This window comes from Fomitiporia mediterranea (assembly GCF_000271605.1).
Source record: "Fomitiporia mediterranea MF3/22 unplaced genomic scaffold FOMMEscaffold_1, whole genome shotgun sequence".
NCBI lineage: Eukaryota > Fungi > Basidiomycota > Agaricomycetes > Hymenochaetales > Hymenochaetaceae > Fomitiporia > Fomitiporia mediterranea.
In genome coordinates, this window is record NW_006760386.1 from 8,966,797 (window position 1) to 8,980,924 (window position 14,128).

A 14,128-nucleotide genomic window follows, 5' to 3' on the forward strand; every position below is an offset into this window, starting at 1 on the left:
GCTTTTTCCACATGGGTGAAAACTCTAGGTTCTTAACGTACCTCAGCGTAATCGGCGCTTTGGTGGCGAAGATCAATGGACTATATGCTATGAATACTTATCCCTATGCTCTCCCTTCTTTCCGCCATTCACGATTTTCCAGGCTTGCCGTTAACCGGATTAACTACAAGAGTGATTTTTCTTTTCTGCTCCATTGATATTCATTATACTCACGTTCTGACGAAGATACTCCTTCCGAGTGCTGAACGACCTTTCTTATCCTTCTAATGTACATAACGTTCACGAACATTTTCCGCTTTCACGATCTGTAATGTTTATTAGCTTTTGTTTCTGTACTGTGGTAGTGTGTTCCCCCACACTATTCCACTGTGTTCTTCGAGCTTTACTTTGTCAAGTCTACACTTCGGACTGTGCTCTACAGGACAAAGGCTATTTATTGATTTCCTTGATTAACATTCATGTAATTACGAGATGTAACGTTGCTTGTTGTTGAAGTAATGTGAATATATTTAGCATTTACACTGCACTGTCTCAGTCTCGTCTAGCTTTGCAGTCAGCCCGTACAGGGACCGGGGTAAGGAGGCGAACGCTAATGACTGGTGCTATCCCTGTTTCAGTCAACTTTGCATCATCCCTCCCAGCCTCACCAGTTCTTTGCTTATTATGAACGTGTTTCTTCCTAGAACTTGACTGAGCGGACGTCAAGTGATGTCTGTTCTGCCGGTAGCATCAAGCCAACATCTTACCTCGACTTCGTACTTCGACTTTCTTCCCGACGAGCTTATTGATTACATCTGCCGTCATGCCCGAGCTGTTCCTGCTTTGCCGATTTACGAAAAAAGATCTTCTTGGTTCTGGGAGCCCTCTTCTCGATATATGTTGGAGATGCGTTTCGTGAGTCTTCTATTTGCATTTATGTATCTCTATGTTCAGTGCTAAACATGAAACACTTCTACTACTGCTTTGCCTGCACCAGCTTCCCCCAACAGACCATGTGGCGCTCCGACTCGTATCCAAGCGTTTAAACAGAATCGCCACGCCATATATCTGGGAAACCCTAGACGTCCAACTATCCCATCAAGTCGAGCAAGCATCTTACTTACGAGCAGCTAAGTCTCGCGGGGCGCTCGGTTGGAAGCGTTCTCGAAAATCTGTGCATATCCTAGACTATGTCGCATCGCATCCTGACTTGGCTTCTATGGTCCGTATCTTGTGTCTTCGCGTCTCCGGGTATACTTTCACAGCGTTAGCAAGAGGAGAACCGGAGAATGATCTTGAGAGATGTATTGAAAGGCTGTTGACTGCGACTACTGGCTTGACGGCTTTTTGTATCGACAAGGCTGATCTTTTGACACCTCTCGCTGTCTCTCGTATAAAAACCTACAAGACTTTGCGACTTCTGGATCTGCGTACTGTAGGCTTTCGCGGTGCAGGTCTTCGCTTGCTTTCCGAGGAAGAACTGCCTAACGTCGAGTGGTTCGGCCTGAGTGTGTTTAACCTAGCGTACAAGTCGTTGAAACTACCGAAGAACTTGAAGAGAGTGTCCTTGCATTGTGATAGCATGTCGACCTTCGTAAGGAACGAAGCTGTTGTTCTCGATTCGAATATTTCTATTGGCACGATCGAGGAACTTGCGATATATGATAAACATGGAGACGTGGCGTTGTTTATGAGTAGACACTTCTTGGTGAGTTTAGTTTCAGCACGTGCTTTTAATATCCACATACATGCATTCTCACTGACCGAAATATCTCAACCAATTTAGAACGCTCGAGCTCGTAACCAAGCAGTCGCGTTGAAAGAGCTCTTCCTCGACCTAGAATGGTGTCATACAGCTCGCCTCAGCGAGATCTTATCAAACTTCCGTGGACGCGAATTGGAGAGCCTAACGATACGGAACTTGCATCGAATGACTCCTGCCGGGCTGATGGACATCGTGGCATATTTTCCAAATTTGCGTCATTTGGCGTTGTCATCGAGTACGACAGATATTGTTGCGGCGTGGATCACTGGATGCTTCGTAAGTGTTTTAGTGTTGCCCGTCATGAAACCCAGGGCACCTTCATTAAAACAAATTATCATTATTGTCAGCATGATTATGTTGACGCGTTACAGGGCGCGAAGCATTTGGAAAGTCTCGAGTGGGATAACTCTGCGCTGTGTTATTTTGGCAAAGGAGCCGAGGAAAGCACGGAAGGTGTGTCTCTATTTCCCCCTGGTTGCTTTCGTAGAGATCCCGTCTAAATGCGACTTTCGGCGTGATTGACAGGATGTAGAGCAAGCGTCGTAGGCGTCGTGAAACTCCCAAGCCTAAAAAAGTTGCGCCTTATCTCATTTGCGACGTGTACGGTTACAACGTGCGCCATCCGAAGGAAAGAATGCGGAGCGTACGGAGGGTATGATTTACACAAGTCGGATATTTTCGTTGACTTTGAGGCTAGTCAACAACTAATAGCGAGCCTGTACAATGAGAGAAGAGAAAATTAGAATTTAATACTAATAGAAAACCAGAAATAATTATTTAATGCTTTCGGTGATGACGTGTCGTCATGGTGTAGATCAGGGACCGGCCGGAAGAAGCGAGATCTCTCCGTTTCGCGAAATTAAAAACACAGAAACGGCTGCCACTGCGGCAGCTGACAAAAGCCGTGGGCGCCATGGGGGTCTGCGAATAGACACGGCCTGGTATCTGTAGGCCGTTCATCATAAGAACGCTCTACCAATCTTGATGGATTCTGATGATCATTAACAAATTTGAACTTCTGTGTCATTAGGACTGTGTAAAAATTGCCGTTGAGACCGAGTCAACCGAGGCGGCGCAGTCCTGGGTGGAAACCGTCGTGCAAAGCGAGTATTTATAGATAAAAACACTGCGCGCAATTCTCGTGGACGGGCGGGTGTGCAACGGACCACTGGAAGGGGCAAAAGTGAATAAGAAAGTAGAGAAAGAAGAGAGATTGATGGGAATAAATTCCCACCAGCTGGTGGATCGTGATTGGTTTCGCTGCGGGAAGCCTGGGGGTTTAGAAGTCACAGCATAAACAGCGTGCGGAGAAAGTCCGGTTTCAGACGGACTCTCTCTATATTGAGTCATCCTTGTTTGCAACGTCTGCAGGCAGGAAAAGTTATCTACAATAAACGTGCAGGCAAAGGTCCAGAGTAAGAACGAGTAGGACTAGTCTTTGCAGAATGCAGTTAATTAAAGCTCGGGACGGAATGAACAGGGGCGCAAGCAGTCATCATTTTGAGTGTAAGCGAGGGGTTCGTCACGTGTTTGATATCTGTGTGTGCCAAGCTTGAGGACAAATGCAATGCACCAGCCCTCCCTGTGTCCTCCCAGTCTGCCATCATCGCGCCGTTCCCTCAAGGCTTCCTTCGTTCCTCATCCACCAACACGCTCTTCTTGCTTGGTTGACGATTTGCACGCCGTAGCGCGTGCGTAGGTCACGTCCATACCTATCCCGGCAGCCTTTTTGATTATACCATCGGCGCTGCGCGTCCGTCTTCTTCTACGCGTCCCTTAGCAGAAAGGAGCTTGCAGATATGGGCTTGTTTAGACAACACCTCCATCCGGACGACCTGGACACGGACGAGGAGAATGACGAGACTATAGACCCGGAGCTCCGGCTTCGGACCGTCCGTACGGCGGCTTCTACTATCGCAGAGTCGTTTCGGGATGAGCAGCGCGTCCAGAGACGCAGGTCGAGGCTCCGACAGCGTTCCCTTAAGCTATTCCGGGGAAAGAGCAAAGAAAAGCGGAAGGCGGAATCATCGGAGACAGACAGTGCGGTTACCGAGGATGGGAAACCGCCCGTCCAACCTGTCGGGAAGAGGAGAAACATCTATGTCAACTCGACGCTCCCACCTTCGGAGTGTGATGCGAATGGTGAACCTCTGGCGCGATATGTACGGAACAAAGTGCGGACTACAAGTAAGTTTAAGTTTGTTCTGCCATGTTGAACCCTTATCTGACGTCTACTTACTTACTTAGAATATACTATTTTATCATTTATTCCTAAGAATCTTTATGAACAATTTCGACGGTGAGCTTTGATTTATTTATTGATGGCAGCAGTCGATCTGATGCTTTTCTTAGAGTGGCAAATCTTTACTTCCTGGCATTGGTTCTCATCCAAGGTATGTCATGCCGTATAATTACATTGCATAAGCAATAGATAACACTCGCATCAGTCTTCCCTGTCTTTGGTGCTGCTGCAGCGCAAATATCCATGCTTCCGCTGGTATTCATTTTAGCAGTTACAGCAATCAAGGATGGTGTAGAAGACTATCGGAGAGCAATAACGGACGAAGAAGTAAATACTTCGTCCGCTACGAAGCTCGGTGACTGGCGAAACGTAAATCAACCCAAAGACCCTCGTCCGTGGTACGAGAAGGCTTTGGGTCTCAACCCACCTGGGAAAGTTACAAAGGGTGTACGGAAACTGAGAGAGCGGGAGGCCGATACTTGGGGACGCATCGTACTTCAGAGAAACGGTGAAATGGGTGATGCCATGAGCGATAGCGATAGGACAGCTGCAGCGCACGACCAAGGACCTGACGCGAGCAGTGTTACGCTTGGAAAGGCTTCTGCATACTCCCAAATTGGAGATCCGAGTGACTATTCGCTTTCATATCCGCCAGTACCACCGTTGCCTGGTTACGCGACCCGAGCATCTTCTTCAAGTCTTAGCAAGCGACCAAGAAGCGACTCATTGGGTCAAGTTTCAGGGGAGGCAATGTCTACGCGGTCTCAGACTCAGAAAGTACTTGGCGTAATCGATTGGAACAGACGAACGCCGGGAACTGCGCGTTGGGAACGCACGCTTTGGAAGAAGCTCGAAGTGGGGGACATTGTCTTATTACGCGATAATGACCAAGTCCCGGCCGACATTGTCGTCTTATCCACTTCGGAGGAGGATGGCCTATGCTATCTCGAGACGAAGAACTTGGATGGTGAGACAAACTTGAAGCCTCGACGGTCATTAAAGGCTACGTCTTCTCTGCAGAGCGAGGAGGACATCGAACATGCAAGCTTCGTTCTGGACTCCGAGCCACCTCATGCTAATCTATATCTCTTTAATGGTGTACTGAGATATCAGGATCGACATGCAAGAGAAGAGAAAGCGGAGCCAGTGACAATCAACGAGCTACTTCTCCGTGGGTGTTCAGTCAGGAACACGAACTGGATCATTGGTCTGGTCGTTTTCACGGGTGCGGATACCAAGATCATGCTGAACGGTGGAAACACGCCTAGTAAGCGGAGCAAGATTGAACGAGAGACGAACTTCAACGTGGTCGTGAACTTCATTGTCTTGATACTCATGTGTCTTGCGACGGGCATTGCGAATGGTGTGCTCGACGCCAAGACAAATACCAGTAAAGCTTTCTTTGAAGCCGATAGCGAACCGTCAAGCTCTCATATCATCAATGGTATTGTCACATTCGCGTACGTGGCCTATAATATAATTTCATTCGCACTGTCTCACTTCCTTTTGTTTCCAGATCTTGCCTGATTGTGTTCCAGAACATCGTGCCAATTTCACTTTACATTTCCATCGAAATAGTGAAGACCATCCAAGCGTTCTTTATTTCTCAGGACATCGACATGTTTTACGCTCCATACGACACCGCATGCGTTCCCAAGACCTGGAACATATCCGACGATCTCGGACAAATTGAATATATTTTCTCCGATAAAACGGGCACGCTGACACAGAACATCATGGAGTTCCAGAAATGTTCGGTGAACGGCGTACCGTACGGGGAGGGAATCACAGAGGCCCAACGCGGTTCTGCGATGAGGACTGGGAACGCAGTCGTCACGCCGGAGGAGCAGACCGAGCAATTGGCAGCACTCAAGCAGGATATGTTGCAGAAAATGTCTCGCGGATTTACAAACCATTGGCAACAGGCCGACAAGCTCACGCTCATCTCACCGAAGCTCGCATTAGAACTTTCAGACCGGTCATCCCCCCAGCACGAGCATCTTATTGCATTTTTCAGAGCCTTGGCGTTGTGTCATTCCGTCATTGCGGACAGACCTGATCCACAGATGCAGCCATATCACGTCGATTACAAGGCGGAATCACCGGATGAAGCAGCGCTAGTCGCCGCGACGAGAGATGCTGGTTTTCCGTTCGTTGGGAAAGCAAATGGTTTCCTTGAAATAGAAGTCATGGGTCGACCGGAACGTTTCGCTCTTTTGAAACTCCTCGAGTTCAACAGCACACGCAAGCGTATGAGCGTTATCGTACGCAGTGTAGAGGGTCGGATTATCTTATACACGAAGGGTGCTGACTCGGTCATCTATGCTCGCTTGGCAGCTGATCAAGACCAGGAACTAAAAGTGAAAACGCAGAAGGATATGGAGGACTTCGCAAACGGTGGGCTGAGAACGCTTTGCATCGCTTATCGCATTCTGAGCGAAGAGGAGTACACTGAATGGGCAAGGATATATGACGCAGCGGCTTCGGCAGTGAACGACCGAGAAGAACTTATCGAACAGGCTTGCGAGAAGATTGAACATTCTTTGTACATCCTCGGTGCGACAGCTTTGGAAGATAAGCTTCAGGAAGGCGTACCAGATGCTATCGAGATGCTGCATAGAGCTGGGATCAAGCTTTGGATCCTTACCGGGGACAAAGTCCAAACGGCAATCGAAATTGGATACAGTTGCAACTTGCTCAAGCAGGACATGGACGTCATGATCGTGACAGCTGCCTCGAAGGATGAAGCCAGGACGAAGATAGAAGCTGGGCTAAATAAAATTGCGTCTGTTCTCGGGCCGCCGAGATGGACGTCGGAGTCGCGTGGTTTCATACCAGGTGCTCAGGCTAGCTTTGGTATTGTTATTGATGGAGATACGCTTCGTTACGCTTTGGAACCTGATTTAAAGCCGATGTTCTTGAACTTGGCGACACAGTGCGAGACTGTCGTTTGTTGTCGAGTGTCCCCTGCGCAGAAGGCATTGACCGTTAAGCTCGTGAGTACTTCGAAATGCTGCGTCGCTTTTGCTCCTGTACTAAAAAAAATTGTTCTAGGTCAAGGAAGGACGAAACGCTATGACGCTGTCGATTGGCGACGGTGCGAACGACGTTGCCATGATTCAAGAAGCAAACGTTGGGTGCGGACTTCTTGGCCTCGAAGGCTCGCAAGCTGCGATGTCTGCGGATTATGCTTTTGGCCAGTTCCGATTCTTGACGAAACTTCTTATCGTCCACGGAAGATGGTCTTATTTGAGGGTTGCGGATATGCATGCCAACTTCTTCTACAAGAACGTTATCTGGACACTGGCTATGTTTTGGTATCTTCCCTTCAACAGGTGCGTCAATTGTTTCGCGCAGGACATTTTTACCTTTTCTTACCCTCATGTTTTTGTTTGCAGCTTCGACGCAACCTATCTTTATCAGTACACATTCATTCTACTCTACAACATTGTCTTTTCGTCATTGCCAGTCATTTCTATGGGAGCATTCGACCAGGATATTAATGCAAAGGCTGCTCTTGCATTTCCCCAACTGTACTTACGCGGGATTCGTGGACTAGATTATACCCGGCTGAAGTTCTGGCTGTACATGGGAGATGGCCTTTATCAATCGGTGGTAGTCTTCTTTATCCCGTATTTCGCATGGTCTCTTGGACCAGCCGTGGCATGGAACGGTAAGGGTATCGATTCTCTCGCGGACTTCGGCACAACGATTGCTGTCGCGGCCATCATCAGCGTCAATTGCTACGTTGGCATGAACACTCGATAGTGAGTTCTTGATGTTATTCGTAGTGTGCCATGCTCAAACATCGCTTTTTTCAGTTGGACAGTGATCACTTGGATTGTTGTTATTGGCTCGTCCCTGGTCATGATCATTTGGATAATTATCTATTCTTTCTTTGAGTCAGTCGACTTCAACAACGAGGTCGTAGTCCTCTTTGGCGAGGTCACATTCTGGGTCACCGTACTTCTCACGGTCGTCACAGCTCTGGGTGAGTTTACCAAACAGACAGCCTTCATCCGTTTTATATGTATCATATTAACGGCTATGTTTAGCACCCCGATACGTGGTGAAGGCCGTCCGCTCATGTTTCTTCCCGCTCGACCGTGACATTGTTCGCGAAATGTGGGTCAGGGGAGACCTCAAGAAGCGACTCGGTATCAAACGTCGAAAGGATCCTGAAACTGGCGATACGAATCGAGGCTTTGAGACAACGCCCATTCGAGCCTATCATGATCGGTCCATATCTACAGGCAGTCAGTACGAAATTGGATACGAACCCGCATATGCGAACAGCCCAGGAGAGTTTGAGATGACTCCGCCTCAGACTGTTGGAATAGCCAACCGAGCTCGTCAAGAAGAAGACTGGCAACAAGGACCTCAATATGTTGTCGCCGGAGATCCTGATGAGGCGAACTACCTAGCACCTGGGGCGCATGCTTCACCTGGTGCCGGCTCTGTTTCACCTCACCCATCATATTATTCTGCTTCAGACATTCCTCCTCCATCACCTCTGCCGGAACCACAATACCTATGTTACAACCCGGAGCCTACTATGATATCCAGAGTAACAACACCCGTATCTGCTCACACACCGCCACCTAAGAACAACTTAGAACTACCATATCAGCCGCCATTACGGAACGAACCAACTGCTCGCGGCGGAGGAATTGAGACGCGAGTACGAAGTCCGCCATCGGCCTTCCCAGCACGGATGCAATCGACTTCTCCCTTCCCACGAGCTCCCTCGCAAGCAAGTGAGTATTCGTCGGATCCTAGAGCTGCATCGCGCGCCGCAAGTGAGCATTCACGATATGCGACGGCGAGTGAAGGATGGGATGACGAGGACGACGCGTCCACCATCAACGAACATACACATGGTAGACCCGGCTCAACCTATTCTACATCACCTCATGCCTTATAGCACATTCCTTCATTTTTATCCTGACTTTCTTGTATCTACTTTCTGCATCCTGTTTTGCTTTGACAATCTCTACGTCTTTCGTGTAACTTAATTTGCCTAAAGCTCTGATTTCCAATCTTTTTGACACACCCGTTCATTTGTCTCTCACTTCCAATTGATGCTTGTGATCACTGTTCGGATTTTGCGCTGACGGACCTCCCTCATCCTCACGGTCTTTGTACTCTACATGAACTTAGTGCACCTATTTATTTACCTCTATGGCTTGGATGTTTACAGTAACATTAGAAAGGAATGCAATTTGGCTTGGACTCTCTCATGTGACCGTGATCGACACCTAAATCAATAAAATACTCTGCTGCACATATAATTCTATTTCTAAGTTCCCGTTCGCACTTCGGCTGTGCAGAAAATGTATTTCGACTTGAATGTGCCTGTGCCGGCACCAGCAAGCCAGCCTCAGACATCAGGGCAGACATCCAAGAAAAACAAGGGAAAGCAGCCCGTATCGCAAGCCCAGCAGCAGCAGGTGTCCATTGTTTACAGTGCGAGTCAGATCGCGAAGTTGGAATCTCGCATCGACTTGCTGGTACGACGTATGTTTCGTCAATTTCCCCTTTTCCTGCTACACGAAACTGATTTGTTGTTGTTGTTTTTCTTCTTATATATCACAGTAGGATATTCCGTTATTGCTTTTAATCAAATGGTTACCAGCAAAGTCGATCCAAGAAGCCATGTTAATATTCTTGATCCCTTGCTGAAGCAACTGAGGAAAGGGACAGGCATCCTATTTCTAAAGCGGTTAACCATTGTCCTAGACGAAGACAGCGAAAAGGGAAATGGTCTTGTAAGTTCTCGCCTTCATATCTTCACCTCCACCATCCATGTGTTCCTTCGCTCAAACAAGTTTCAGTCAACTGGCAACACTTCACTCTTCACTTCTTACGACATCCTATCCCTCCACCCAACAACCCAAGCCTCACTAGCAAGCGCCTGCCTAACTCACACGCAACCTTCCCCTTTGACGACGCACATCATATCCCTTCCGCTCACTTCTCCGCGTCTCCCCTTTCGTTTGAAACACACGCTGGTACGCACTGCCATTAAGAACGGTGCGGTGTTTGAGATAGACTACGCCGGGGCCTTGGGTGGAGGAGGTACAGGAGGATTAGGAGAAGATTGCCGGAGGAATTGGTGGGCTGCTGCGCGTGAACTTGCACGCGTTACGAAGGGAAAGGGTCTGATTGTGAGTGGAGGCGTGGATGACGGGCAGTACCTCCGTGCACCTAGGGATGTTGCGAACCTGTACGTATTACTCGTCATGACTTAGTTTTTACTCTAACAGATAGAGCGTCTAAGGATCACACTCCTCGGACTTGCTCAGAATTTTGCACACGATGCAGCAACTACTACACCTAAATCATTACTGTTACGCGCTCGTAAGTCTAATCTACCAACTTCCTTCTCGAGCCACTGCTAACTAAGGACTACAGAAACTCGAAAAACGTATCGAGCAGTACTATCAGAGCCAACACTCATAATGCCAATGAATCAACAGCAATCGTCATCGGTTGACAATCAAGACTCCGGTGTATCATCTAAACCCACGGCCGTTCCATCTCTATCAGCGGATGCCGATATCGTACCTCAACAAAACAGCAGCAATGCGGACATCAAACAACAAGAGGCGGTCCTCCTTCCAACAGACACTCCGGACGAACTTGAGCTCGAAAAGGCTTCTTCCGAGAACAAACCACCCACCAAAGCCAACGGAGCGAAGCGCCCATTCGAAGCTTTAGGAGAAGAGCCGCCGACGAAAGCAAATGAGATATCGGGGGACGTCGTAGGGCATAGGCATAAGAAAAAGAAGAAGCGGGCGAAAGCGGCCGCCGGGATAAATACATCATGACTTCGAGTGAGATTTCAAGACCATATTGATTTCAATCATTTTTCGAGATTGATAACCGCATCAAGTACACTATTACACTGTTGTAATATTCATCGCACTGTATCCTGACATATTGCTGGTTATTACAGACAAATTTGGCTGCCGGTAGAGTGCTCTGGTACCATGGCTTGAGTGACGTTTCGCCATATTGATTTTAATCATTTTCGAGATTGATAGCCACATCAAGTACAACCACTACATCATTGTAATACTTATACTAATTGCACTGATGGTACTGGTACCCCGACGTATGAGTTAGCCATTACGGACAAAGTTGGCCGCTGGTAAAGTGCTGCTGCGCATGTTTCCAATGTTTGCTGCGAACAAGATGGTAAGATGAGTGGCATTGAAGATAGATGTAACAGAAAAGGGAGTTTGAACGTACCTGCTTTTCTGTCCCAAGCGTTGTGGGTTCTGCTGCGACTCTTTGCTTGAAGGTCCAGACGGTCCTCGTAAAAGCGCCTTACTTTACCTGGTGGCAGAGTGCGTGAAGCAGTAGACGTAATATGCGATACTTTTGGGGCCACTTTGCGAACAACTTTCGAGCTTAAATGGGGGAAAACGGTTAATATTATAACTTATTAATATCTCATCGTTGGGATAGCATTTCCACTCACCCCAATATGATATCTTTTGTCCGTCCCTTTCTGTTGGGCTTGCGTTTTCGTTCGGGTTTTGATTTGAGTGTTGTTTTCAAAGGTGGAGATTTTTGTTCATTAGAAGCCTGCGTCTTGGAAAGAGCATCAGTAAAAAGGTGATCGGGAAGGTATTCCATCCTCGATTGCTTCTGTGGAGGCATGTTGAGTAACTCCTCGTCGAATTCTTCCTCTTCCTCAGTGTCGTCGTAGTCGTCGGCAAAATTCAAGTTCCCTTGTTCTCCGTCAGAATTTGACCTTGAGTCGTCCGAGGCTTGTCCATATTCAATGTCAGAACCAGATCCAGTTTTGGGCTCAGATTGTTCCCCGAATCCTCCCCAAGCATCACCACCATCCTCGTCCTCTTCTGCCTGTGCCTCTCGCATAGCGCGCTCCATTCTATCCTCCAAGTTCTGTCTATCGTCCGAGACGCTACTCTCCTCAGCATGCTTCCCCTTTACGCTCGTCTTTAATTTCTTCTTCGGCGCGCTTGTGCTTTCCCCTCGTGTCTCAAGAGCTCTTTTCTTCAAGTTTTCGTCCGTCCGTCTATTTTTCTCTTTCCTCTTGCGTTTTGCATCGGACTCGGCGGCTTGTCGAGCTTCGTTGAGCTGTTTCGCATGCTCCTTCGATTGGTCGAGAGTAATGGCTTCTGGAGCGTCGTCATCGTCATTATCGCTAGAATTTGTGTTTGAGATAGAATACGCTGCTCGTGAGGGTGCCATGGTATATCTACCGTATCTGGTGGTTAAGAGTATTCGAGCAATGTAGAATTAAAAATTAAAAAGGAAGGTCATGGTGAAGTAAGCAGTATTACGTAAACAGGCGTACGATTGACGCGAGTCAATGCACTTTCTTTCTTCTCACATCAACGTAGTTTGTAACCTTGCAGATGGTTATTTTTACATACAAGCGGAGTATTCGCGTCCAATTCCCTTCATACAAAGTTTGAAGGCAGCCATGACAAGTTAGTAGTATCCAACGCCTGCATAATCGAAATTCCCAAACACTTGACAGCCTTAAGAGTTAAGATATACTGATCTTGTAATACTCCAGGCCTATTAAATGCTGACCTCCCGTCATATAATTGGTTGTGTGCATGTAAGTCATTCTCAATAAATATGTCAACGGGTGTAAGTGTTGATTTAAGTGATAATTTAGTATTGCAGAGCTGAAGTTGCCCCCCCTCCCCCACGAACATTGAACCAGGAAGAACCAATATTGATATTCGGCGAGTCTAAGTTAACTGATTCGAAAATCTATCATTGGGGGGCAGGATTCTTATAATACTCCATCTATGAAAATGAACCATTTATCTCACCTCCCCTGTTACCCAGAATAGAGGTTTCCGAATTGGGGCGCATCTCGACACATCAAGACCCAGTATTTCAACGGTGGGGTCCACAAAGCCTTTCCTTCGGCTATCCTTCTTAAGGACCGCTTTAAGGGTGGGCATTATTGTAAGCGGCTGATCTTCTTTCTCATCCAAAAATATTTCGACATTGATCCCCATTTACGGCTATGTGATCCAGACAGCCCTGGAACCAACAAAAGCTTAACAAAATCAGAGACTCTCCCTGGTCGGTATATTTCAGGTGTCGACGTATTTCAGGTCAGTGAACTTAGGAGGAGTCTAACTAAGGGATATTCATACTGGCTTCTTGTTATACCCTACCACTGAGGTCCAATGTTAACGTTACTGTAAGCGCTTAGTAAAATTGAACAATCGAAGGTGGTTGCATCCGTGGAATCCATTGACTACGTGAGTCCTTAAGAAGCACAGGGCCAATAATTTGCCGAACATCACTTCAAATGACATCAGACATTGGGGGAACATTGCTTGGGAAACTCTATTGATGTACCTTGAGGCTTCTGTACCATTCGCACGTCTCGTAGCGAACTTCAGCACAAGGGACCACACAAGTAATTTCTGCTCTTGCTATCTCCGTTAAGATTATGTGCTCTGATTTCAGGCGGCAGCAAAAGTCCAAAGATCAGTGATTTAGTAGGACTATCCACCGCAATTTACAGAAAGCCGGACGTATTCTTTCCATTCATGGCTTTGTCATCTATCGCCTTGGGGAGAAGTATAGTTTCAAATTCATGTGGACGATTTGCTCAGAGTTTCATGACAAGGAAAGTATTGAGCACAGTCGTGGCGCAGTCAGTTCAGCAATGCTTGACATGTGGACCGGAAAGCACGGGAAACTGCGATTGTCGTTCCTGATGACTGATCGATCTCACCTGAACCGCTACGCAGTTGATAAAATTGATATGTCCGAACGCCATGATGGCGTGCACTGCTTAGCAATTCCGAATCTAGGTCTCATTATCTCGCTTCCTTGTGATTATCAAACCACCACGGCTATCCGAGTCGGTTGTTGATGACGCAGTTCGCGTAAAGTCGAAGCCCCTGCGCACGCGACATTTGACTTTGTGGCGATCACGGCCCCCAGATTTGGACCCACAGACGTAACTAAACCGTCATCGGGATGATCGAGCAAAATAAATATGACATTGTGAGTGATTAATACAAAAATAAGGTAGATGCGATTGTTAGCGAGTCTGAATTCTACATGTCCATCCTAAACTTAATGTAAATCTATTGGAGTATGGTGCAAGACAGGGAAGTTTGTGTGTA

The 14,128-nt window shown here is 47.3% G+C and overlaps 4 protein-coding genes across 4 annotated transcripts; 3 read left to right on the plus strand and 1 right to left on the minus strand.

Annotated features, from left to right (window-relative positions):
* Nucleotides 1-708: 708 nt before the first annotated feature.
* On the plus strand, nt 709-2,695 carry FOMMEDRAFT_151361 (uncharacterized protein; the record flags this gene model as incomplete). The annotated part of the gene is made up of 6 exons (XM_007262389.1): nt 709-894; nt 977-1,687; nt 1,766-2,020; nt 2,092-2,197; nt 2,270-2,462; nt 2,512-2,695. 6 exons carry the CDS (start codon nt 709-711, stop codon nt 2,693-2,695), a joined length of 1,635 nt encoding a protein of 544 aa, XP_007262451.1.
* A 669-nt stretch (nt 2,696-3,364) lies between these two features.
* FOMMEDRAFT_101915 (phospholipid-translocating P-type ATPase) lies at nt 3,365-9,146 on the plus strand. Its single transcript, XM_007262390.1, has 9 exons — nt 3,365-3,931; nt 3,992-4,043; nt 4,097-4,137; nt 4,192-5,446; nt 5,503-6,982; nt 7,041-7,321; nt 7,385-7,753; nt 7,808-7,977; nt 8,042-9,146. Exons 1-9 carry the CDS (start codon nt 3,544-3,546, stop codon nt 8,908-8,910), a joined length of 4,905 nt encoding a protein of 1,634 aa, XP_007262452.1. The 5' UTR covers nt 3,365-3,543; the 3' UTR covers nt 8,911-9,146.
* A 464-nt stretch (nt 9,147-9,610) lies between these two features.
* Nucleotides 9,611-10,816, plus strand: FOMMEDRAFT_101920 (PHP domain-like protein; the record flags this gene model as incomplete). The annotated part of the gene is made up of 4 exons (XM_007262391.1): nt 9,611-9,754; nt 9,821-10,212; nt 10,267-10,346; nt 10,401-10,816. The coding sequence occupies 4 exons, from the start codon at nt 9,611-9,613 to the stop codon at nt 10,814-10,816; spliced, it is 1,032 nt and encodes a 343-aa protein (XP_007262453.1).
* A 186-nt stretch (nt 10,817-11,002) lies between these two features.
* On the minus strand, nt 11,003-12,220 carry FOMMEDRAFT_16847 (uncharacterized protein). The gene is made up of 3 exons (XM_007262392.1): nt 11,473-12,220; nt 11,241-11,401; nt 11,003-11,172 (listed from the first exon to the last, which is right to left on the minus strand). Exons 1-3 carry the CDS (start codon nt 12,210-12,212, stop codon nt 11,111-11,113), a joined length of 963 nt encoding a protein of 320 aa, XP_007262454.1. The 5' UTR covers nt 12,213-12,220; the 3' UTR covers nt 11,003-11,110.
* Between the last annotated feature and the right edge of the window lie 1,908 nt (nt 12,221-14,128).